The 25,354-nt window shown below is 52.3% G+C and overlaps 1 protein-coding gene across 2 annotated transcripts; it reads left to right on the top strand.

The window, feature by feature from the left end:
• The first annotated feature begins 651 nt into the window (after positions 1 to 651).
• Positions 652 to 21,589, top strand: KLHL42 (kelch like family member 42). 2 transcript variants are annotated; one of them, XM_084765958.1, is made up of 4 exons: positions 918 to 996; positions 1,563 to 1,772; positions 11,593 to 11,786; positions 16,457 to 21,589. In XM_084765958.1, exons 2-4 carry the CDS (start codon positions 1,759 to 1,761, stop codon positions 16,906 to 16,908), a joined length of 660 nt encoding a protein of 219 aa, XP_084622084.1. In that variant the 5' UTR covers positions 918 to 996; positions 1,563 to 1,758; the 3' UTR covers positions 16,909 to 21,589. The 2 variants fall into 2 exon arrangements, with proteins under 2 accessions (XP_084622083.1, XP_084622084.1); XM_084765957.1 differs by having other exon boundaries at positions 652 to 1,772.
• Positions 21,590 to 25,354: the final 3,765 nt, after the last annotated feature.

Below are 25,354 nucleotides of genomic sequence, written 5' to 3'. Positions count from 1 at the left end.
TGCCATGTGTCTGTCGTGTCCCTTCCCCTTGGAAGGCTGGGCCCGCTAGAGCGTCTTCTAGGTCCTTACCCTTGATTGTATTACAATGGCTGACAGACACACACGTCACCGCAGCCACGGCCCTTGGGATCCAGTCTTCCAATAAGCATCCCACCAGGGAAGTCGGGAAGACTTTCTCTCCTAACGGCTATGGTGGGATGATGGGGGTGGGTGTGAGAGTACCTGGGGTCTAACTTCTCAGAGGTGTCCTCTCCATCCATCCACCCGCCCCTTCGGGTGCTCACTCTGAGGCAGGCTCTCTTCAGACACGCTGCTCGGTCTCTGCTGCTGGGGGGTGTTGGGGCCCCCACCATGCCATTGCCCTCCCTGTCTGTCTTGTCCATGGAGTAAATAACTTGTTTAATAAACTCCTTAGCCCAAGAACTCTTAAACCGCCCGGCCAGTCCGAAGCCTCACAGTGCGGGGTGGTCCAGGAAAACTCACTCAGGGCCGGTGGGACTGCGGGAAATACCAGGAGAAAAACTACAGTGACTTGTGGGTGGGGGGAGGGCGCCGCGAACTGACGCGTTTGCTTCCTAACCAATTGTCAAAAACTTTAAACTCTGTGCGGGGAGGAAATGCGCAGTGGGTCAGAGTGCACGCCGCTGCAGCGGACGACAGGAGCTAGCTTTCCGCGTAGGGCGGCTCACAACCGCCCGGAACTCGGGATCTGGCGCCTTTGGCTCCCTGGCACCTGCCCTCGCGCGCACGAGCCCACGCAGACACGTGGAGAAAGGACACGGCGAGGCCTTCCACTCGCGGGGCGCGTGACGCACCGGCGGGGCTGAGCCCCAGGGCCGCGGCGGCGGCGGCGGAAGGAAGCGCGGGCGCAGGCCGGGCTCGGCGGAGGCTGTGCGCCCGGGGGAGGAGCCTGCGCGGCCGGGCGGCGGGCGCAGCGGCCCAGCCATGTCGGCCGAGGAGATGGTGCAGATCCGCCTGGAAGGCCGCTGCTACCCGGTGAGCAAGAGCAAGCTGATCGAACAGAGCGACTACTTCCGCGCGCTCTACCGCTCCGGCATGCGCGAGGCCGTGCGGCCCGAGGCGGGCCCCGAGGTGCAGCAGCTGCGCGGCCTGAGCGCGCCCGGCCTGCGCCTGGTCCTGGACTTCATCAACGCCGGCGAGGGCTGGGGCCTGGGCGAGGACGAGCTGGCCGAGGCTAGCTTGCTGGCGGAGCTGGTGGAGGCCGCGTCCTTCCTGCAGGTCACGGCGCTGCTGCGGCTGCTGCTGTCGCATGTGCGCCTGGGCAACTGCCTGGAGCTGTACCGCCTGGCGCAGGTGTACGGGCTGCCCGACCTGCAGGATGCCTGCTTGCGCTTCATGGCGCTGCGCTTCCACCAGGTGCTGTGCCAGCCGCAGTTCCCGCTATTGGTGTCGCCGCCGCAGACCCCGGGGGACTGCAGCCTGAAGAAGCAACTGAGGGAGGCCCGCATGCACGGGACCCCGGTCCTGGTGGCCCTGGGGGACTTCCTCGGGGGACCTCTGGCCCCGCATCCATATCAGGGGGAACCCCCGTCCATGCTTAGGTACGAGGAGACCACGGAGCGCTGGTTCCCGCTGGCCAACAACCTGCCCCCGGACCTGGTGAACGTCAGGGGCTACGGCTCAGCCATCTTGGACAACTACCTCTTCATCGTGGGTGGGTACAGGATCACCAGCCAGGAGATCTCGGCCGCACACTCCTACAACCCCACCACCAACGAGTGGCTGCAGGTGGCCTCCATGAACCAGAAGCGGTAAGTGCAAGCGGGGCCTGCGCCCTTCATTCATTGCCCTGGTGTTGGCTGGCCAGAGGCGATGGCATCTCGCTGACTGCTGCTGGCCTGTTGCCACGGGCAGAGTTCCCAGGTGACCCCGGGGCTTGCCGGGTGAGCTAGTCCAGTGGTCTTCTTACAGGTGTGGGTCCCAGGTAAGACTGCTTGCTCTGCTTGCAGAGAAGGCTATTGGCGAGAGGTGACTGCTGTTTGTTTCTTCTCTTTTCTTCCTGGCCTGACCCGAATTATACGGACACTGGCAGTAACTGGTAACTCTGGCTTGGGGAATTTTCGTAGCTGCTGTCAGTGACTTTGAATCCTTCTACGCTTTGGCACACGCTTCCTAGGATGACGTACAATTGCCCTTCTCTTTTCCTTTCTATTCGCCTTCTTTTGTTTCTTATTTACTCCCCAGACAGCAATCAGCTTTGACCCAAAACTCGAGACTGAAGCTGTCACTACAGAGAGGGTGCGCCCTTGCCCTCAGAGTCTGTTGTTTACCAGGGGTGCCTCAGATACGTCTGAGGCCCTTGTGGCTGTAGCATTTGCATATAGCCTGTATACGTGCCCTTCCGGTGTACTCTCTCGGTAGTCTTCTCGTTCTCGGTGTGATCCTCGGGTTGGTCTTGAACTCCTAAGTGATCCTGCTGCCTTCCAGCCCTCAGAGTGCTGGGATTGAAGGTGTGCACTCCCTCAGTGGCTTTCTGCAGTGCACAAGCCCCGCCTTACTTATATGTTCAAATGTAACAGTGTCTACCGAGTCAGTGGTTGTCAGATTGTATCCTTCAGCCTGTAGTGTTCACTTTTGTCCCCTTCTGCTTGTGTCTGAGAGGCAGATGCGTTCTCTTCCTCCTCCCCCATCTTCCCCAGCCAGCCGAGAAGTAAGGAAAGGAGTTAGGTTAAGAAAAGGAAAGCAAAAAAGTAAGTAAAGGAAGAGAAAGGGCGGAAATAAAGACGGTAGGGTCTGGCTGCTGGGGGGCAGTGAGGTGTTTGTGGTGCAGGCCTGTTGTCCAGCTGTTTAGATAGAAGGCTGAAGCAGGCAGGGCCCACGTTAAAATTCTTTCTGGGTTACAGAGCGGGTTCCACGCCGGCCTGGATAAGGTAGCAGAAACAAAGAGTGGGGTAAAGGTGTCTCAGCCGGAGAGCCACAGCCCAGCACTCCGGAGGCCTTGGACTCAATTGCCAGCATCCCAGAAGCCAGAGGAGAGTAACTAAGGCTCGGACAGGTGCTCTTGGCTTGGTTGGTTGTTCTTTTATTATTATTATTATTTTTAAAACAGAGTTTCTCTGAAAAGCCCTGGCTGTTCTGGACTCTCTCTGTAGACTAGGCTGGCCTCACAGGGATCTTCCTGCCTCTGCCTCCCCAGTGCTGGGTATGTAAGGCGTGCGCCACTGTCCAGCTGAGGACAGGCACTTTTTGCCAGGGCACCTGATGCCATCCGAGTCCCACTGTGGTCTCTTTCAGGCCCATCACAGGATGAAGGGACCTTTAGGCCAGACATTATTTGTGGAAACATTCCCTGTTCTGATGGCTCAGAGCTTAAGGGCACTTGCTGCTCTTGCATAAGTGTTGGGGGTGTTCAGCCCCAGCACCCACAGTGGATGCTGTCACTGCTGCTCTGGGGCATCTGATGCCCCCTAGTGGCCTTCACAGGCACAGACACACCAACACACACACACACACCAACACACACACACACACACACACACACACACACACACACACACACACACGGTCCTGGCAAGCTGAAGTGTTAGTGGCAGAGATGAGTGCATGACTCCTCCCCTTGGGAGGTGCTGCAGGGGGGCTGACTGTTCTCATTCAGCTTTCTGTAATATGAAACCCATGTCATCCGGATGATACCGAGGGCCCAGCAGTGGCCCACCTGTGGTCACAGGGCTTAGGAGGCTGAGGCAGGAGGCTCTGTAGTCTACCCTGAGCTACAGCGACCCTTTCTGAAAGCAAACAAAAACAAAATAATAAAGGGATTTCTTTTTTTTTAAAAAGATCTATTTATTTATTATTATCTATACAGTGCTCTGCCCACATATACCTGCAGGCCAGAAGAGGGCATCAGATCACATTGTAGATGGTTGTGAGCCACCATGTGATTGCTGGGAATTGAACTCAGGACCTCTGGACGTGCAGTCAGTGTTCTTAACCTCTGAGCCCTTTCTCCAGCCCCAGGGATTTCTTTTAGTATCAGAATTATTTAAAAATAATGTGTAGAGGTGGAGCATGCTTGTAATCCCAGTATTTGGGGAGGCAAAGGCAGGTGGATCTCTGTGAGTTTGAGGCCAGCCTGGTCTACAAAGAGAGTCCAAGACAGCCAGGACAGCTAATAATAATAACAATAACAAAATAATAATAATAATACTTATTATTATTACTACTACTACTACTAAGAGCTTTAATTGAATCAACAAAGGTGGTGCTCTGAGAGTGGGCAGAAGGTCCTGGGTTCTGTCTCTAGCTCCTTCCACGTGGACTCTGTGTCCTCCTTAGCTCCTTACCTCCACAGCCCTGACCTCTCACAGGTCTCTCTTTTTAGCTACAGATCCATGGTCTGTTTTCCTCAAAATGTTCTTTCTGTTCTCTTTAAGCATGGCCATGTTGTCCTTGCTCCTGCCTCTGGCGTCTGCCTTAGAAACTGTAAAGTGAGCGGGTCTGCCGTAACTACACTGTGACAAGCCCCTGAGGCAGCCTCGGAAAGGGAGGGTTTGGTGCAAGGTTCCCGGGTGGAGAGACATGGCGGCGAGAGCCTGAGGTAGCTGTCGGACGCAGAGAGGGTGGACTCCGGACGGTGGGACAGTGCCGCACACCGTCAGCTCATCTCGGTTCCTCACAGGAGCCCGTCTCTGTAGGTCCAGGTCCTGCCACACTGACCGTGTTAAGCAACCCATGTCCCTTGATTGTGTCATTGCAGTGACTGGCTGAGACAGTAAGGGAAAGCAGGTGTGTGGAGAGTGACAGCTGAGAGCGCATACGCGCGGAACAGATGCTTCAGCTCATGGCAGAGAAGGAAAATGCCCCTCCCCCTTCCCTTGGGACCTGCTTCCTCCAAGGAGGCCCCACTAGCCGGTTTCCCACATTCCAGCCAACATGCATACTGTTGGTGTAACTTTTGGTCCGCTTGTCTTGTTATTTTAATAATTTTTTTCTGAGACAGGGTCTCAGGTATCCCAGGCTGGCCTTGAACTCTCTGTATATCTGAGGAAGACCTTGTCTTTCTTACTCTCTGCCTCCACCTCATGAGTGGATGACCAGAAGCCTACACCAGCGCCCTGGGCTGCTGTTTTGAGAAAGAGTCTCACTCTGTAGTCCCAGCTGGCTCTGTCAGTCAGGTCCTCCTGCTTTTTACAGGTGATGGGATTGCAGGTGTGAGCCACACACACAGGTGATGGGATTGCAGGTGTGAGCCACACACACAGGTGATGGGATTGCAGGTGTGAGCCACACACACAGGTGATGGGATTGCAGGTGTGAGCCACACAGATGATGAGATTGAAGGGGTGAGCCACACACACAGGTGATGTGATTGCAGGTGTGAGCCACACAGGTGATGGGATTGCAGGTATGAGCCAGCTACTTCTGTCCTGTTCATGGTATGTGGCATCCTGGGCTGTGGCTGGTGGCATCTGCTTGTCCCTGGAACAGTGCTGTTTACATCCTGATCTGTGTGTGTGACTGTCTTTGGCACATGTGAGTTGGTTCCAGGTTAAAATCTAGGAACCTCTGGGTGGGCAGAGCAAGATGCGTGCACATTTTATATTTTGGCTGCTGCTGCCCAGTTGCCTGTGACATACTGGTGTAATTTTCTCATCAACACTGGTGGATTTGGCCAGTCCCCTCTCCTGCCAAGATCAGATGCACTGCCCACCCTGTGCAGTGGGGCGGGGCCTCAGTGTGGTTTCCTCTCACCCAAAGATCACTCTTGGCAGATGCTTATTGACTGTATTTTTGTAAACAAATGATTTTTGCCTGTTTTAAAAGATTGAGTTGGCTGAGCATGGTGGTGCACCCCTGTAATCCCATCACTATAGGAGGCAGAGTTGGGCGGATCGCTATGAGTTTGAGACCAGCCTGGCCTGAAAAGTGAGTCCTGGACAGCCAAGGATGCACAGAGAAACCCTGTCTCTGGGGGTGAGGTGGGGAAGGTTTTATTTATTTATTTAATATATGAGTACTCTATCTGCATGTACACATGCCTGCCAGAAGAGGGCACCAGATCTCATTATAGATGGTTGTGAGCCACCATGTGGTTGCTGGGAATGGAACTCAAGACCTCTGGAAAAGCTGACCAGACAGTGCCCTTAACCAGAAGCCATCTCTCCAGCCTGGTGTATTTAATTAAATTGTGCATGTTCTGCCTCTATGTATGTGCACTGTGTGTGTGCAGTACCCACAGATCCCAGAGGAGGGCACTAGATCCTCTAGAACTGGAGTGACAGGTGGTTGTGAGCCACCACGTGGGTGCTGGGAATCAAACCCGGGCTCTCGCTGCGGCCGCGGCCACCGCCAGTGCTCTTAACTGCTGAGCTACCTTTCCGGCTCCAGCTTATCATACTGGCAATTTTACACGGCTAGACCTGTGCGTCTCTGGCTGTTATACAATATTGAATGTGGTTTTTTCCTACGCCTATTTTTTTTTTAAGTGTGGCTCAAAGCTGGAACCCTAAAGTGGCAAGGCAGGTGATGTCAGTGCATAGAGAGTGGGTAGGAGTTGTGGGGACCCATGGGGCTCCGCCCCCCGGACCACACTGGTTATTCCCTAGTGGATTTGAGGAGTTTGGGCTGTCAGACATGAGGTATTTCACTTTTTAATGTTGGCAGTTTATTCTATCTTAAAAAGAGGCAGAAACCTGTCAGGGCAGACGGCGTGGTGCTGGGTGTGTAAGCCCTGAGTCCTAAGCTTTGGGTTTAAATGGCTTCTCCTAAGAGACAGTTTTGACTTTTCAGCTGAGTTTGCTATAGGTGTTGATTTTTATACCCCGTACGTGGAAGCCTTTCCCAGATGAGAAAGACCTGCCTCTCAGTTCTGCCTCCTTAGACTTAGACATGAATCTTTGAAATCTCTCTTCACAGCATAAAGTTACAGGCGTGAAGGTGACCGTATGGGCTGGCGAGATGGCTCTGGACTGGTTACAAGCACCTGCTGCCAAACCTGGTGAACCGAGTTCAAGGCCTGGGACCTACATGACAGAAGGACAGAACTAATTCCTGCAGTTTGCCCTTTGCCCTTCCCGTGTGTGCCGTGGCCTGTGTGTAGATGGTCACACACACAAATAAATGTAGTTCAAACAAAACGCTGTACAAGTCTGGAGGCCTTTTTCAGGTGTACAACACCATCTTTTTTTTTTCTTTTTCTTTCTTTCTTTTTTTTTTTTTTTTGCCTGAACACAGATTTGTCTCTTGACATGTAAATGCTTGTTTGACCACAAAATCGCCTCCCCTCCCCACCTTAGTTAGGGCTTGTTAGAACTGCAGAGTCCTTTGGGAATGTTTTTTTGAGTTTCTAAGATTGTCCCGCGGGTCTTCCTCAGCCCTGGCCTTCTGCTCTGAAGGCGAAGCTGGGTAGGTCCTGTTTGTGTGAGAATGCGGCAAGGCTGGAGAGGCCTCGCCACCAGCTGTCTGCTGGCAGGGGGGCCTGGACGGGGAGCACTCTGAGAGGGTTGGTCCTCGCCTGTGGCGCCCACACAGCTGGGCACCAGGGCAGGAGAGAAAACAGCAGGCCTGTTCTAACCTCCACAGCCGAGTTCTGGGCAACAGCTGAAACTGCTTTTGATTTTTGCTTTCTGGGTTTCCCACAGGTGGTTGTAGGGGCCACAAAGAGTGCGTCTGTTTTCCTGTCTCCGTCCTGGTCCCCAGCAGAGGTCACTACAGCCGAGGAAGGACAGAGGGACTGGATGGGCCCTGTGCACCTTCTTCCAGGCCTGGGGCAGAGCAGCACTTCACAGTGGCAGGATTGTCTGTAGCAAGCCACTGCCACGCTCTTGTTTCTTCAGGCCCTTTACCGGGTCAGCTATTGTGGTCACTTTGTTGTCACACTCCGGGATCTCTGTGACCCCGTTTCCCCACTGAGTGTAGTTTGTTTTTACAGAAAGGCTGTCGCCCTCCTCACTGTGTGTGGTTCGTGTGGCTGGTTGGTAGTCTGTGGTCGGGTATCACTTAGTTTTTGTTTTTCGAGGCAGGGTTTCTCCGTGCAGCTTTTGGGGGGGGGCCTGGAATTTACTCTGTAGATCCCGCTGTCCTTGAACTCACAGAGATTCCACCCCCCCCCACACCTCTGCCTTCCAAGTGCTGGGATTAAAGGTGCACACCAACTGGCCCAGGAACACATCACTTCGTTTTCAGGGGTGTGTGTTTGAGTTGGAGTCTTGCTGTGTAGCTCAGTCTGCCTGAGCTTTGTAATCCAGGCTGGCTTTGAGCTCTGAGACCGACTGTCCTCCCTCAGCCCTTACACAGCTCTCCCACTGCTCCCTTACTTCTGCTCTGGGGATTGAACCCAGGGTGTCAGGCGTGCAGAGCCGATGCTTTGTAGTCAGCAGGCTACAGCTCTGTGGGGCTTTGTTTCTTCCAATTTAGTGGAAACTAAATTGCAGCCACGTCTAGTTTTCCTCACGTGCTTTTTACTTACTGCAAGTGAACCGTTTAAAGCTACAAGAGGAAGGCTTTACAGTTGTATTTGGCATGACAGTTGTATTTCTTCCTGAACATAGTGTGTCAGGGATCAGTATGAGGAGGAAGAGATGGTTGTGAGGTAACTCACGGCTCACATGTGCACCAGGTGGAGGTGGGGCTGCCGGCATCTCTAGACAGGAGCACAGACTGCAGAGTTTCTGGAAGCCATGTGTGCCATAATGAGAAGAAACTGGGGTTCAGGGCTGGAGAGAGGGCTCCGGGGGTACAGGACCCGACAACCTGAGTCATGTGGCTGAAGTTGTCCTCTGGCTCCATCTCTACACTGTAGCACATGCACTCCACATGCATGCAGATGCACATGTGTACGCATATACCCACCGGGCGACACAATAAATAAATGTAATAAAGCTTAAAAACGAAGAGGGGCCCGAGGGATAGTTTGGTGGTAGAGGTCACACACTGCTGTTCCCGAGGACCTGACCTCAGTTCCCAGAGTCACAGTCACCATGGGCACCTGTACACATCTGTACACACCCCTATATGCACACACACCTTTAATCTCAGCACTTGGGAGGCAGAGGCAGGCGGATTGCTGTGAGTTCAAGGCCAGCCTGGTCTATAAAGCGACTCCTGGACAGCCAAGGATACACAGAGAAACCCTGTCTTGAAAAAGCAAAAAAAGAAACCCCAAAAACAACAAAAACAAAACCTAAAACAAAAGAATCAAAAATAAAATCTTAAAAACAAAACCAAGGCTTAAGACACGAGGAATACCCCCCCACTACCACCCCAGGCAGACTGTCTACTTCAGAAGTGGGGAAACTGAGGCACAGATCGACTGAGCATCAGTCACTGTCCCAGATCACACAGCTGTTTAGCAGTGGAGTTTAGATTTCTCTGGAAAAGCCCGGAGTTGGAGCCCTGGGTGATGTGGCTCTAAATTTAGCCCTTGGTTTGTTTTCAGGTGGCTAGCCCATCAGCCAGCGAACCCAACATTAACAAAGCTTCCTCTTGACGGGAGCTTGCGCATATGGGGCTGGAGGGATGGGATTGTTTGCTTAGCTGCCTGTCCGTTCAGTCCCAGAAAAAGAGGTCTTGCCTGTTGCTTAAGACAGATGAGCACGGTGGGTGAATCGCACACGGTGTCTTGATATTACAAAATTTACTATCTGTGTACCTGTGGGAAGTGAAACCAGCCTGGGCCGGTTAAGATTTAGTGCTTGTTTACGAACGTTGTTTCCTCTGGTTCAGCAGATCTGCACACAGAGAGGGCATCATGGTTGGATGTTAAGGACCATTGGCAGTGAGGAGAGTAAGCAACGTGAATTGGGACACCCCCCCACCTCCCGCCCCGTTGCTGCCACCAGGGCAAAGTCTGGATGGATGGATGGCTGTGTTTAATGGCCTTGAGGATCCAGGTGAAGAACGCTGGGTTCACCCTCTCACTTGGAAAACAAAATACCCCACTGCTCCCTACTCCCACTCCTGCTGTTGCCTCGACTTCCTTAGCTGCTGCTTGCATTTTCCCAGGATGCCGTTCTTTCTGGAGCAGTCCTCGTGGGAGTTAGACACAAGGGCTGTGGCTGGAGGTCGGGCCTGGGCCGAGGCATCTCTTGTTTTTGAGTTCCCACTGGGGTGAGAGTCCCTGTCCTTAGGGAGGAGGGCCTGAAACGGTTGGGCCGTCCAGCTGGTTCTTAGGAGCTGGGGCTGAGCCAGGCAGATAGGCGCATGGCTTTGCGCTGTAGCTCACGGCTGTCTTGTGGACATACCTGTTGTGTGTCTCCGCAGAGGCACACATCCTCCAAACAACCAACTTTGCCTGGCTTCGCTAGTATTTGAAGCCGATGACAACACACTTACTGACATATGTACTTGTTTACTCTCTCTCTTTTAAAAGACGTATTTTTAAAATATTTAAATGTGGGGCCGGCAGTGGTGGCACACACCTTTGATCCCAGCACTTGGGAGGCAGAGGCATGTGGATCTCTGTGGGTTGGAGGCCAGCCTGGCCCATGGGAGGAGATCAAGGGCAGCTGAAGGTGCATGGAGAAACCTGTCTTCAAACAAAGAAACAAACAATACATTTCAGTGTACGTCTGTGTGATGGTATGCCACGTGTGTGCCCATGACTGAGGGGGCCAGAAGAGGGCATCAGATCCCATGGAGCTCACAGGGCTGTAGTCACAAAGGGTGGGATTTGAAGGCCACACCCAGCGGCCGCCTCGTTCCTTCTATCTGCCTCCTGCTCCGCTATGGTGTGACAGTCTCATGCCCCTGCCGCCTGCCCGAGCTGTTCTGCCCCTTAAGGCACTCTCTGCTACAATAAGCTGAGATCCTCTGAAACTGTGAGCCAAGAGCCGTTCTGTGAGTCGTTTCTGTCCGATATGGAGACCACAGTGACGTGAAAGCAGTACATATGACTGGGGACCGGTTCAGGGCCCGTATGTAAAATGGCATTAACTGCACATCACTCAACATCCCTCAGTCCTTAATTCACCTCGGACCGCAGGTAATATAACGTAATGACTGCTCTTCGGGCGGTTTGTCACGATGTGTGCTCTAAGCGGGGATGTATGCGCATGCCCAGTGCAGATGCGCACTGTGTGGTCGAAGCTGGGATGTATGCGCATGCCCAGTGCAGATGCGGGATGCTAATTACACATTTGGCTCTGAAGCTGCAGACTGGATCCAGGCGTGACAATTTCAGATGAGGAAAATTGAGTTTAGTGTGGAACAGGTGCCCCGTTCCCGGCCTCAGGCCCACGAGCAAGATTGTTTCTTGTCAGCCGATCGCAGTAGTGCACGCCTGTAATCCCAGGACCCAGGGAGGCAGAGGCAGGCGGATCGCTGTGAATTTGAGGCCAGCCTGGTGTACAAAGCGAGTCTAGGACAGCTAGGGCTACACAGAGAAACCCTGTCTCGAAAAACCAAGCCAACTAACCAACCAAAGATTGGTTCTTGTCACCAGGGGCTGCCTGTTTGCAGTTGCTTATGTCTGTGGATTCCTGTTTCTGACCAGCAGAACGCGGAGTCGTGGGTGCCAGAGTGACATCTGCGGGATGGTCCCGACTTGAGCAGGTCCTCGTGCCCCATGCTGGAGCGCTCCTCTCCCCGCCTCACAGTCAGCGCTGACCTTAGCGGCTTGTGTTTGTCTTTCAGTTCTAACTTCAAGCTCGTGGCCGTCAGCTGTAAGCTGTACGCCATCGGCGGGCAGGCCGTTTCCAACGTGGAGTGCTACAATCCTGAGCAGGATGCGTGGAACTTCGTGGCCCCCCTGCCCAACCCTCTGGCCGAGTTCTCTGCGTGCGAGTGCAAGGGGAAGATATACGTCATTGGCGGATATACCACCCGAGGTCAGTTGCCTTCGCATAAGCTGCGGTGGCCGGGGTGGCAGGACTGGCCAGGTTAGGCCGTGTGTCTGCGTGTGTGTCTGCACCAGATGCTGTGTGCTTGCCTTTCTTAAGGAACTGAGCCCTGATGCCAGGAAGGACTTGGACGGCCTCATCCGAGCGTGGACACTGCCCAAGTGGAAAAGGGAATTATGTAGGATTAGGAATGTTCTTTGTGCTTCCAGGTTTTTCTTTTTCTGAAACAAGGCTTCTCTGTGTTAGCCTTGGCTGTCCTGTACTCACTTTCTAGACCAGGCTGACCTTGAACTCACAGAGATCTGCCTGCCTCTGCCTCCTGAGTGCTGGGATTAGAGGCGTGCGCCAGCACGCCTGGCTCTTTGTGCTTCTAGAAACCCAGCCTGTGGTCAGCACTTGGAACCTGGCCACGTTAGAGCATAAACTAAGGACCCTCTTCTCCTCAGAGTTGGGCCCACTCACCAGTGGCATGCCAGAACTAAGTCTGGCCTTCGCTCTACCAGACAGAGACCCTGAAGCCCAGCTCTGGCCCCTGTGCCTATGTCCTGCGGGTGGAAGCCTGTGAACACAAGTGAACTCTCTAGACGGGATGTTAATGCCTGTGCAGCATGTTCTAACGTGTGCACGCGCTCTTCTCTCTGTGTGCTGGGCATATTATGGGAGTGGTGTGGAACTAAGACTGCCCCAGGCTTAGTGCTGCTGCACGCAGACGGGAGATCCCAGGCGTCCGGGCAGAGAGCATCATGGTCCATGTGACGGGGATGATGCTGATGTGGGAAAGAGCTGCACCTGTCTTCCTGTTCCCCTCCCTTGAGAAGGCTGCCACTGAGCCGTCTCTCAGCTGTTTGGTGCATCTCGTGTGCAGAGCCCACAGGTGAAGGAGAGGAGCCCCTGGACCTGCAGGTGCTGGTGTCACGTTTGATGTGCCGCAGCAAGGGCATGCTACTTCATGACATAATGGGGCAGACGGAGCTCTCTAGCCATGGCTGACCCCTGTAGGAGGGAGGCTCTGGGGCTACAAGTGACCACATGCAACTCTGTAAACGACAGACCCTTGGATAGTATTCAAACAGGTGACCCAGACATGGGTGTGACGGTGCCCTGGGGAGGTGGAGGTAGAGGGCCAGCCTAGGAGAAGAGAGAGCCTCCTGGGATTCCAGTGTGGGCCACCATGCCTCAGCCAGTGATACAGAATGCACCTGACATGACACACGCGTGTGCCCCAGCTTCTCCCCCGTGCAGGACCTGCCGGTGGCACTGTTCTGGTAGATTTCCTGACTTTTCCATGACCTTGGCCTAGCAAATGGGCTGTAGATTTGACCTGGAAAACCCTTCTTGTGTGTTTTGATCTTCAGAAGCTACCACTACTGTGCCTTCCTCCCTTGGGCCACCCAGGATGATGTCCGCCCTGGATTCCCTGTGCCAGAGGCCATGGTGTGCGGTCAGAGGTGGGCTGGCTGGGTGTTTGTGTTCTGAGCTGAGAGGGCGGCCCTGCTCTCCTCCAGCCTGGCTTTCCCAGCACTTCCCCTAGTTCCCATTTTAAAAAGCTCTTCCTAATTGTTATGGGGGAAACAAAGCAAACCCGGGACTTAAGTTGGAATCTCATCCTGCTGACTTCTTAAAAGAGACTTTTAAGGTTCAGTGAATAGTGACTCATGACTTTTTGTCTGTTTTTGTGGGGACACAGGAGCTCTGTTATGCAGCCCAATTCATAAAGATCCACCCACCTCTGCTGGGATTAGAGACGCGCATCTGCCTGGTTCAGGACTTTTATAACAGATTTTGATTATTTTATTTTATTTTTTATTTTGGTTTTTCGAGACAGGGTTTCTCTGTGTAGCCTTGGCTGTCCTGGACTTGCTTTGTAGACCAGGCTGGCCTCCAACTCACAGCGATCCACCTGCCTCTGCCTCCCGAGTGCTGGGATTAAAGGTGTGCCACCGTCCAGCGAGATTTTGATTATTTTAGTTCTTTGCCAGGCAGTAGAGAAGTGGGGGTGGCAGGTAGCCTGTCCCTGTCATCTTATCAGTTGGAGGGCTGAGGCAGGGTTAGGATTCTGCTCCAGGCTGCCTGCCTGCCATGGGGGCGTGGCTTTCCCCTCCCTCTGCCCCTCCCCTCTCTTCCTCTATCTCTGTCTCTCTCTGGGGTACTCCTCCCCCCTTCCTTCTCTCCCCATGCTCATATAATAAACCTCATATAATCTAATATCTGTTGCCTGGCATCTTATTTCTTCCATTTTATTTTTTTAATACATTAAAGGCAGGAGGATTGCTCAGGGCCATCCTGAGCTACATAGTAAGTTCCAGGTCAAGTGAACGCAGGATAAAGAATGAGACCCCATCTAAAAAACAAACAAACAAACAAACAAACAAGCAACAAAAACAACAGCAGAAATTCAGTAGGAAACCCTAGTAACCCTCAAGGGCAGAGGAATCTGTTTTAAATGATAAGACTGCCTAAGCCAGTGCTCAGCGAAGGGGGCAAGGGAAGTGGGGGAGAGAGCCGTACAGGAGCTCCCTGGTGACCCAGCCGCGTGTCTTTCATAAATTAACCAACCACACCCCGCCCATGGCTGTCTTCCTGGGTGACCTTCAATATCCAGTCTCTAAGTAGATACATCATGAGGACCGGAAAGAAGGCGGTGTTCTAGGGGTGGAAAGCTTGCAGGTACAGGGACCAGCATACGCTAAGGACCTGGTCTCCCCGCGCCTTGCTAGCTTGGAAGCAGATTTGGCTCAGGAGTTTGTTAGGGTCTATCTGCCACCCCTCCCCTCGCCTTCCGTTTGCAGTCCTGCCTGCTCAGCCTCTGAGTGCTTTGGTTAAAGCTGTGCACAATCATACGAGGGAGGCCTGACTGCAGATCTTTCCACAGAGCTGCCGGTGAGTGGGGTGGGAGTTGTTCCACCATTGCTGTGGGCGTGTCTGCTGCTGTGGGCGGGCTTGTTACTATGAGAGGGTCTGGTCCATTGCTGACTGAGGGTCACTCTCTTGTGGACGCCTGAGGGTTCATTGTTGTGGACCCATTATTGTAGGCTAGTCTGTTGCTGTAGGAGGGTTCATTGCTATGGGCCTGTCGGTTGCCCGCTGCTGTTGGGCTGGCTCCTGACCTTGAGCTGTTTCCTCTATTGATAGGTTTTGTTGTTTGTTTACAAATAACAAACAGGATCTTCATTTTTGGGGGGTTGCTAATAACTTTAATTTTTGTTTTTTGTTGCTGTGGCAAGGGACATTTATGTTTTCCTAAAGAAGAAAATGTTTTAAGAATCAGTTTGAACCCTGTCTTGAAAAACAAACAAACAAACAAAACAAAACAAAACAAAACTCAATTTGAAAAGAGAAAAACGAAGCCATGTATGCTGATCCTCCCAGCATTATTTTCTGTTTTTCTCATTTTCAGTGTTGGGAACCTCACCAAGTCTTCAGCAAGTGCTCTACACACTTAGCCATCTTTTCATGTTTGCTTTGAGGCAGACTCTCACAAAGCTGCCTGGGCTGGCTTTGAACTCACTCTGTAGCACAGGCTAGCCTTGACCTTGAACCCTTCTTGCTTGGCCTCCCAAGTAAGACAGGCTTTTTTTTTTCCTTTGCTTTTGTTTTGTTTAAGAGAGACTATACTTTCCCTCAAAGAAAGTAGCTATTATTTAAAAACAACAGAGAAGGCTTTCGCCTGGTCCTGGCTTCCATCAATGGGACCAGAGGCCAGAGGTGGGGCGTTTGGCCTGTCTCCTACAGTTGGGAGGCACGTCTGCAGGAGCTGGCCTGCCTGTGTCTCCTGACCCTGGAAACCCTGCTTTTGCCAGCGGCTGTTGGGTTTCCTCATGGTTTTTAGGGTCTGTCAGCTCTTTAGCTGAGAGGCTATATTGCTGTTGTATGCTGAGCTTGTGGCACAGTGGGTTGCAGGCAGCAGTGTCCCGTGAGGTGTTCTGAGGGTCATGCAGTGCTCCCCGGCCCCCCCATCCCCAACCCCCGCCCCCTCTGCCCAGCAGGCAGCACTTTTCAGTGCTGGGAATCCTGTCGGTTCAAGCCTGGTCAAGTAGAACTCTTGTCTGGGGCCTCATCTGGATTTCCCAGGGGGATGTCCCATCATTTGGGTGAGGAATACTGTTTTACAACCTGGGCTTTCCATTTTGTGTAAGGCAGCATCGGCCCCTGGAACTCAAACCTCTGATGGCCTGAGCTGCTCATTAAAGCATAACATCTGCTACTGTGGCGTGAGGGCACCCTGAGGCAGGCTGCAGCCAGGGCTTGCTGAGAGTTGTCTCTTCCCTCAGAGATGTGGCCTTGCTCTGAGGTCCAGCATCTCAGCGTAGCCATACCATCTAAAGCACACAAGCCACAGTGAAGTCCAAGCTGCCTCTTCCCAGGCTGCGGTCAAACCCATGGTCCCCCCTCCTGCGAGGGCTTCCCTAGTGCTGGGCTTATAGGCATGAGCCACCACATCTGGCTTCTGGCTCTGTGGCTCTGAGGGACCACGGAGAGGCGGGTATCCGAGAGAAAGGTAGCGGAGGAGAGCCTACCTGCTTGGAAACCATTTCTCCACCCCTTGCCTGCCTTTCAGTGTGAGCGTCGGCCGCCGCCGCCGGCTGCGTGATGTCTGCGGAGGAAGATGCCTCCCCAGCGCCCGGGCGCCGTCACAATCACCTCTCTCTGTGTTTCAGATCGCAACATGAACATCCTGCAGTACTGCCCGTCTTCGGACCTCTGGACGCTGTTTGAGACCTGTGACGTCCACATCCGCAAGCAGCAGATGGTGTCCGTGGAGGAGACCATATACATCGTGGGCGGGTGTCTCCACCAACTGGGGCCCAACCGCAAGAGCAGCCAGAGCGAGGACATGCTCACCGTGCAGTCCTACAACACGGTCACCCGGCAGTGGCTCTACCTGAAGGAGAACACGTCCAAGTCGGGCCTGAACTTGACGTGCGCGCTGCACAACGACGGCATCTACATCATGAGCCGGGACGTCACCCTGTCCACCAGCCTGGAGCACCGGGTGTTCCTCAAGTACAACATCTTCGCGGACAGCTGGGAAGCCTTCCGGCGCTTTCCGGCCTTCGGACACAACCTGTTGATCTCCTCTCTCTACCTACCCAACACTGCAGAGACCTGACTCACCCTAGCAACGTGCTTCAAAGAACAGCCTGGCTCCAGGGAACCAAAGGCAGCCTTTCAGAACTGACCCCTGATGGGACGGAGTGGGCTAATGTCGGTCATGTGTGTAGGCGGCTCAGCTGTAAATAAGCTTTCTTGAACTGATTACTTGAAAACCTGGGGTAAAGAGACCAACATTATTCCTTCTAGGTGGTTCTTTACGTGACGGGAACAAATGTCCTGATGAGTATTCACCCAAACCAAACAGTCTCGGGCCAATAACTGAAATCCAGCATTGAAAAGTGACGGCTGGGGCCTGCTTTGTAAGGCCAGGGCCAGCAGCTGACGTGACAGAGGTGACGGTTCTGTTCTGTTTTCCCTGCTCAGACGGAACCCAGGGCCACATGCTAGTCTGGTAAAGATGACTTTAGTACACCTTTTCTTAGGCCACCTGCGATGTCATTAGCAGGGGACTTTCCTGGGGTATTTTTTGCTCTTGTTGTTTTGGTTTTTCGAGACAGGGTCTCTCTGTGTAGCCTTGGCTGTCCTGGACTTGCCTTACAGACCAGGCTGGCCTCGAACTCATAGAGATCTGCCTGCCTCTGTCTCCCATGTGCTGGGATTGCAGGTGTGCCTGGCTGGGGACTTTTCTTTTTGTGATCAGTTTATTGACAAATGTCAGGTTCCACCTCCTTACCTTCCAGCCTCTGGTCAGGCATTTTTATCATATATTTGTTTTCAGGAGTCCTAACAGGTGTTTCCAACCTTTTGACATTTAGAAATCACATTATCATTTGTAAAGTTTGTGCACAATTAAGTTACCTTAAAGAAAAATCTCTTAATGTTTTAAGTAAGTTCCTGATGTTGTGTTGGCTGCACTCATAGCTGTCCTTGGGGCCCACAAGCCACGGAGACAGAGAATCCACATAAACAGCCAGTTGTTCAAAACACGCAGACAGGAGCAGTCTCCGCTGCTTTCTGTGTAAGGGAGGTGTAAGTGGACTAGTTAACCTCTTACGTTGTACGTGGCAGGTCTCCGTGGGTCACCGAAGCTGCACTGTGAGGTCTTTGTTTTTGGAAGATTGCTATAAACGTCTTACAGATTGAGTTCTGAATGAGGGTGCATAAGGAAAACTAGGAGTTACGTTTATTGAATGTATCTGACTTAGTTCTTGTTTCAAGATTTGAAACAAAAGGAAACCCTTTGCACATTTAGACGAGGGTCCCTCCTAACTTAGGCGGATCCTCAGACGTGCAGCCGGATTTTGCCTTTTTAAGGGGAGGGTGGCTACAGCTCACGTGTGCTAGACAGCAGGGGGATGTTCTTTGCAGGCCTGCAGCGACCTGCGCTGGCATTTCTTACGGTTTTCATGCCAACAGCAGTGAATAGCTGGAGAAGTTTCGCCAAGTCAGTTCACAGTGAGCAGAAGGCCCTGCCAATCATAGTTCGGTGTCTCTTAAGAAACTCAAGGGCCCACTTAGCGTTCACGAGAGGCCTGAGGCTTAGTCTCCAGCACTTACACCAACAGCACAAGGCCCTCACTCGAGGGATTCCTGATTGCAGAGCGTTTGCTACAGCTGGGTCGTGTTTGCTCTCATAGTGGAGTCAGCTAAGGGAACCGACTCCATCTCTGCACCAGCCCTGGGCGGCGGGCAGAGCCCTTTCAAGGACAGCTGCCTTGCGTATTTATGAAATAGGAAAACGACAGGCAGAGTGATTCCTAGGGCGGCCGCTCTCACTGTGGCTGGTCATGGAAGAGGGGGAGATGACCCCAGGAGGTCTTCAGTGTCATGAAGGAGTCACTTCAGGGTTTCTTTATAGCCATGCCTCTAATATAACCACAGAGCCTAGTTATAAAACTTATTTGCACAACTATTTAGAAGTTCTGTTAGTCTTTATTTGGGACATGGTGACAGTTCTTAATGCCTTGTCGCCAAATCTACCAGTAGCTATCCAATCAGGAGCCTGCTTATAACACTGTTGGAAGCTTGCAGGCCAGTTCCAAGCCACATCTGTTTTCAAACACTAAGTCTGTTTCTCTCTCTCTCTCTCTCTCTCTCTCTCTCTCTCTCTCTCTCTCCCTCTCCCTCTCTCTTTCTCCCTCTCTCTTTCTCAGACAGGGTATTGCCTTACAATCCAGGATAACACAACACTTGGGATTCTTCTTCCCCTCTCAGCCTCTGAGTGCTGAGACTGTAGGTCTCTTCGCCACCATTCCTGCCTTTATTTATTATTTTTAAAGCTGTTTTGCTGAGTTCTTTTCAAAAGACAGAAACTCTGAGCTGAAATCTTCACCCCAAAAATGGTACTTATATAACAGATTTAATTTATATTCACTATAGAATTGACTTTTTGGGAAGTCTATAATTTCATTGCTGCACTTTAAAAATCTAATTTATGTTTGTGTTGTGGGTCTTCATTTCATGCAGTCTAGTCCCGAATATTCAGAGGAGACCCAGCCAGCAGTTGAATTAGTGATGGACAAAGATGTGTAGTTGTCTTGTGAAAAACCACATCTTAAAGTACAGTTGTGTCTACCAGTCAACGGGTTCTCTTCCTGACAGCGTCTTTGCATGTATTTCCTAATGCCAGCAACTTGATCCTCAGACCAAATGAAGTACACTGTCGCCCACAAAGCTCTTACCCCCCAGGCTTGACACGCTGCCCCGTGCAGCACGGAGAGGTCTGCTGTTCTTGCTGCCAGCTGTGGCTGGGCCTGGATGGATTCTGTGACATCTGTCTGCCTGCGCCCTTTCCCTGCATGGGCATTTTGAGGGCACTCCGCGTTTATTCCTGCCGCCTGCTGGTACCGGTTGGAGACCGCAGCAAGGATGGCAGAGTTCCTCTGAAAGTCTTCCTCAGGCAGCTCCTTACGTGACGCCACCCCTGCCCCCCAAGATGCTTCTCAGGGGTGCTGATTCCCACGGTGTGCCTGCCTGCCAGAATCAGGCGCGTCACCACGTAGCGTGAGTGGAAGCGTCTGCTTCCCTGACTCCAGCCTCAAGGGGTTGCTCCCCTCAGCGCTGCAGAGGCTCCGAGATGACTGAGAATCCATAACGTCAGCAGTCTGAGCTAAGACATCGAGTCAACGAACCCAGAAGTCCGGGAGGCCAGCAAGGATCTCAAGACGCTTAAGATTAAGTGTGAAACCAAAGAGACTTTGGCCCTGCTGTTTTCTGTTTTGTTTCTAAAGCCAAGAACCCAAGCAATTCCAAATGCCTTAGGGCCGAGTGGGGGTGAAGGTACTGCGTCTCTATCATGGGAGGACAGAGGGAAAGGTTTCCTTTTAATAAAAGTTGTTTATAGGGCACTAGGGGCGTCGCCTTCAGATTTCCAGATAAAATTAACAAGCCTGTTCGGCCAAAGAGGTAAATAGAAGGTCCCTGATGTCCTGATGAAGGTGTTTAGTGGGGGTGGGGAGGGGGCCGGACACTGCTGACCTGGGGGGTCCACGCTGCAAAGGGAAAGTGTTGAAGGTGCCTTGCAATGGAGACTCTGAGGTGCGTGCCAGTCCTTCTGTGCCACCTGACATTGCTGCCAGCCTACCTGAGTGACCTGAGTACCAGTCCCGCCCTGCTTCAGAGACAAGTCGGCGGGCGTGAAGGGAGTCATGATCTCTGGAAGCAGTGAGCTGCATCAGCTTCGATCCCTGGTGACCAGAAACACTTGAGTGTCAGTGTGAGACCGTGCTTAACCTGGGGACACCGACCAAGCCACTGTCCCCGTGACTATGTACTCTCATTTCCACCAAGGTGTTGTCAAAGATGCCCACGTTAGTCAGGCACCCTTGGCTCAGTCTGGTGCCCTCTTGTGTCTTGGCGCAATCTGCCTGCTGCCTCCTGATTTAGTAACACCCCCCGGGAGCCAGTCTGTCCTTAAGCCTGAACGTCGCATCCTGTGTTTCAGTTGTTGTTGTTTTACTGTGTGCATTTTTAAAAGTTAACTACTTTTTACAATCCTCGCACTTTGCAGTTTGTGAAAACACAAAAAATGATGTGGAATCTGTTTTATTTAGAATTCACTCGGCACTGTAGCCCCACAGATGGTTCTAATGAAGGCAAAGGGAGGCAGCGGGTGAAGATTTGGAGCACGCAGCAGCACGCGGCGCTGGCCCATTTACGCCTGTGCCTTTAAACATTCCCGTGAAGGAGCTCAGCGGGGCGCCCTGGGACGCTTTTGTCTGCTGACATTGCTGAGTTTGCCTGGCTGATGACTGTTGACGGGTTAGTGTGCACGTTTGTCACTTTCTTCTGTGAACACAACGGGGAACACGTGGTGGCGGCCCGTTGCCAGTTTGACATAGCCATGTCCACCCATTACTACAGGAAGCTCGTGAAATGTAAAAGGGGGTTCATTCAGAAGAGCCCAGGGTGCTCCGCGCTTCCGTAGAGCTTGTTGGTGCTTTCCGCTTTCCACTGTCGCTGGCAAAGCGAAGGAAAATGTGACTCGTGTGCCATCACTTCAGAGTGGCGCACTTCACTGTCCTGCAGGGTTTCCTACCCAGTGGGTGTTCTTACGGAAAAGGATAATCGAGTTATGCTCTGTAAGTTTGGAGTGTGGCATAAACACACACATCAACACTGTCACAGAACCATAGCAGTGTTTGTGTCTGACACCCGTGAACCACAGCACTGTATTCATGTTGTCTCTCTGGTGTACGGAAGGCAACGCCTTCAAATAAAGTTGTTTCTTGATCAGTTTCTGTTGTGTGATGAGCAGAGCTGGGGGGGGGGGGATCTGTGGAGGCTGCTGGTGGGCGGGGCATGCATCTGTGCGAGGCTGCTGGTGGGCGGGGCATGGATCTGTGCGAGGCTGCTGGTGGGCGGGGCATGGATCTGTGCGAGGCTGCTGGTGGGCCGGGCATGGATCCTAAGGTTCCCTGCTCAGTCTGCAGCCCCTGTCTCTTCTTGGAGTCCTCGAGTCCCGAGCAGAGGTCAGCCTGGCCGGTGTGCTGTGCCATAACGGTGCCTCCCGGAGCCCTGACATGCTTCACCTTTCATTCCAGGAAAGTAAGAACACACGACTCCTTGCTTTTGTGTTAATTTAATTGTGACTCTGGCCATGAGTGCTGTTCCCTCAATGTCCAGAAGAGGGCATCAGACTCTGTGGAGCTGGAGCTATAGGCAGTTGTGAGCCACCTGATGTGGGTGCCGGGAACTGAACCTGGTCAACTGTGCCGCCCGAGATGTGAACTGTAAAAACCTGTTCAGCCCTAACACACACACACGTTTAACCCAAGGACTTTCTGTTTTTTGTAAACAAACTATTAAGGTGAGGTTCAGCCCTAGCCCACACCCTAGGTCAAGAGGCAGAGCAAGAAACCAGCTGACAGGCGTTAAAGAGTAGGAGGGACTTCGAGTTGAGGGGCATTTAGACAGTGTGGAGGAGAACACTGCCTTAGGTGTGATGGTTTGGCAGTGAAATGTCTCCTGTGGTCCCATGTGTTAGAATATTTTGGCCCTCAGATTGGTGGTGGGGTTTTTGGAGGTTCTAGGACCATTGGGGCGGGTCTAGCTGGAGGACATGGGTGTCTGTGGGGTGGGCGTTGAGGTTTATAGTCCCAAATACTCAGGTTCAATGTCATAAAATAAGAGGACGTCCTGTAGAAAGGAAGATTAAGCTGGCGTGCAGAGACACTGAGGCTGAGGTTGGAGGAAGGGGAGGAGCCAGTGGGGGACTCAGACAGCCGTCAGCTGGGCGAGCACGTGGGAGGGGGCGCTGGGGGAGGGGGGAACGGGGGCAGGGCCTTGGGGGATAGAGGGCAGACTGGAGAAAAGTGAGGCTCTGCTTCCTCGTGGGACATGAAGCAAGAGCATGCAGGTCCTTTAGGCCTTTTCTTGGGATTTGAGGAAAATGCCTGTTTCCAGACGTTACCGCTAAGTGTCCCTTGCATGAGGGGAAGAGATTGACTTTGCACCCTGGGCCAACAGAGAGTGGGCCCTGTTCCTACTTCTGCAAAGGAGGACAGGAGTCTTGTGCCTGGGACAGTTGCTTCCTGGCCTCTTCTTCAAAGCTGAGTTGACACTCTAGGTCACTTTACGTCTGGACTTGTACACCAGTCACTCAGGGAGCCACCTCTGTTATCCTGGGACATTCCTCCTCTGAGGTCCAGGGAAGGGGAATGCTTCTCATGTGAGTGCGCACGCAAGCATGTGTTAACACACTCACACACCTTTACTTGATCTGAGCCAAAGGTTTTTTTTTGGAAATGTGGGGGAGGGGGTGGGGTTGCAGAGGCTGACCTCAGTGCCTGACTTCGTCCCCTTGGCGAACTCAGTGCACCCTTGACTGTGAGATGGTCAGCTAAGATGCAAGAGTCCCAGGGCACCTTCAACTGCCAAGGAGTGCAACCAGCAGCTGCTGAGTGAGGTGTTCTGTGAAATTTGGCCCCAAAGAGGGGACTTTTAAGTGCTTGAACCTGCTAAGTCACTGTTGAGTCTGGGTGGGCGTTTTGAACTTTGAAATAATAGAGAGTCCAATAAGAAGGGGTAACAGGAGCTGTGAAGCTTCCCTAGGAGGCTAAGACAGCTTGGCGTGGATGCCTTGTCCCAAAGGTGAGCCCTTCACGAGCATCAGCTTTAAAATGTAAAGACATAAGGAGCTGAGCCAGGTGTGGTGGCCTTTAATCCCAGCACTCGGGAGGCAGAAGCAGGAGGATCGCTGTGAGTTCGAGGCCAGCCTGGTCTACAAAGGGAGTCCAGGACAGTCAAGGCTACACAGAGAAACCCTGTCTTGAAAAACAAACAAACAAACAAACCAAAAAACAAAAACAAAGTCATAAGGAGTTGGTGGCAGGAATTAGGAGTCTATGCTTTCATATAGTCTCATGTTCTTTTAAAAGAAGGGAGCAAAAGGTGAGAAACATCAATATGTATTTTGTCCTTGGTGTGTGTGTGTGTGTGTGTGTGTGTGTGTGTGTGTGTGTGTGTGTGTAGAGAGAGAGAGAGAGAGAAAGAGAACAGATTTGGCAGTCATCAAACCATCTCACCAGTCTCAAAAAGAAGGTTTTCCATTGGACTCCTCCAGGTGTCTCCCAGGTCATAAACTTGTAAAGGAGCCAGGCCTGGGAGATGGCTCAGCCAGGAAGCCACTGCTACTTAGGCACAAAGACTCCTTTATTCAGTCCCCAGCGCTCACATATAGAAACCTGCCGTGTGCTTTAATCCCAGCCCCAGGAGGCAGAGGCAGGAGGATCCCTGGTTTACTGGCGAAGCAGATTAGTCTCACAGGCAAGTCCCAAGATGCTGAAAGACCCTGACCCTGACCCTGACCCTGACCCTGACCGTCTCAACACGGCGTGGTGAGGAACTGTACTCGAGGCTGACCTCCGGCCTCCGTGTACACATACCCACATGCACAGACATAAACAATTATTTTTAAGTGCCTTCCCAAGCTGTGCCCCTTTGTGAATTAGGCCACACTGCGTTTGACCCATTTGTCCCTTTCTTCAGGATGGGCATGTCCACGCACCATGGCTAGTGCTCTCTGACTTCAGCTCCTTTGATCTTTTTATCAGCAAATCTGGGACTGACCAGGAGCAGAAGTTTCTTCTGCACACGGCACTTCCTCTGAGGGGCGTTTGGGAAACTGCCAGGGTGTCTGTCTGACACTTCAGCCGTTGTTCTAGATGTTGGAGGCTTCCAGATAAACAGAACAATCCTGCAGTTACTTGGATTGCCCAGAATTCTCAGTAGCCTCGATGTGCCCCGAAGTATCTGGCATCCTCTTCTGGCGCCCACAGGCACCTGCACTTACATATGCACACACCCACACACGATAATAAATCTTAAAAAACAAACAAACAAACAAACAAACAAAAAACCCTAAGTTAATTTGTATCTTTTTAATTGCACGTGAACACACACACACACACACACACACACACATACACATACACACACACACACACACACACACACACACACCTATTTGATACGGGGTAGCCTAGGCTGGCTTTAAACTTGTGAACCTTCTTCCTCATCCTCCCTAGTGCTGAGATTTTAGGCCTCTATCACCAGGCTCAGTATCTAAGTCTGTGGTGTGTGTATGTGTGTGTGGATTTCACATCATGTCTTTTGTTTGTTTGTTTGTTTTGTCTGAGACAGGGTCTCTCTGTGTAGCCTTGGCTGTTCTGGACTCACTTTGTAGACCAGGCTGGCCTTGAACTCACAGAGATCCTCCTGCCTCTGCCTCCCTGAGTGCTGGATTACAGGTGTGTGCCACTGTGCCCTGCTACGTCATGGTCATGTCTTTTTAAACAAGTAGGCAACAGAAGGGCATGGTGCCACACACCTTAAGCCCCAGCACTTAGGAGGCAGCAGCTGTGGGTCTGTGAGTTCTAGGCCAGCCTGATGTACTCATCTACTTCCAGGGCTACAGAGTGAGATCCTGTCTCAGGAAATCCAAAAACTACCAGCATGGCAAAGCAGATGGGCACCAAGCACTGCCATTATTAGTGCAAGTG

This window comes from Acomys minous (genome assembly GCF_964271855.1).
Source record: "Acomys minous genome assembly, chromosome: 17".
Classification (NCBI taxonomy): Eukaryota; Metazoa; Chordata; class Mammalia; order Rodentia; family Muridae; genus Acomys; species Acomys minous.
This window is presented reverse-complemented; position numbering and strand designations above follow the sequence as displayed.

What these genes read in the sequence shown, in the direction of transcription:
- KLHL42 (XM_084765957.1), top strand. Translation starts at nt 946, where the DNA reads ATGTCGGCCGAGGAGATGGTGCAGATCCGCCTGGAAGGCCGCTGCTAC. An exon ending in GCCTCCATGAACCAGAAGCG is followed by an intron (nt 1,773 to 11,592) that starts GTAAGTGCAAGC and finishes TTTGTCTTTCAG; the next exon opens with TTCTAACTTCAAGCTCGTGG. An exon ending in TGGCGGATATACCACCCGAG is followed by an intron (nt 11,787 to 16,456) that starts GTCAGTTGCCTT and finishes TCTGTGTTTCAG; the next exon opens with ATCGCAACATGAACATCCTG.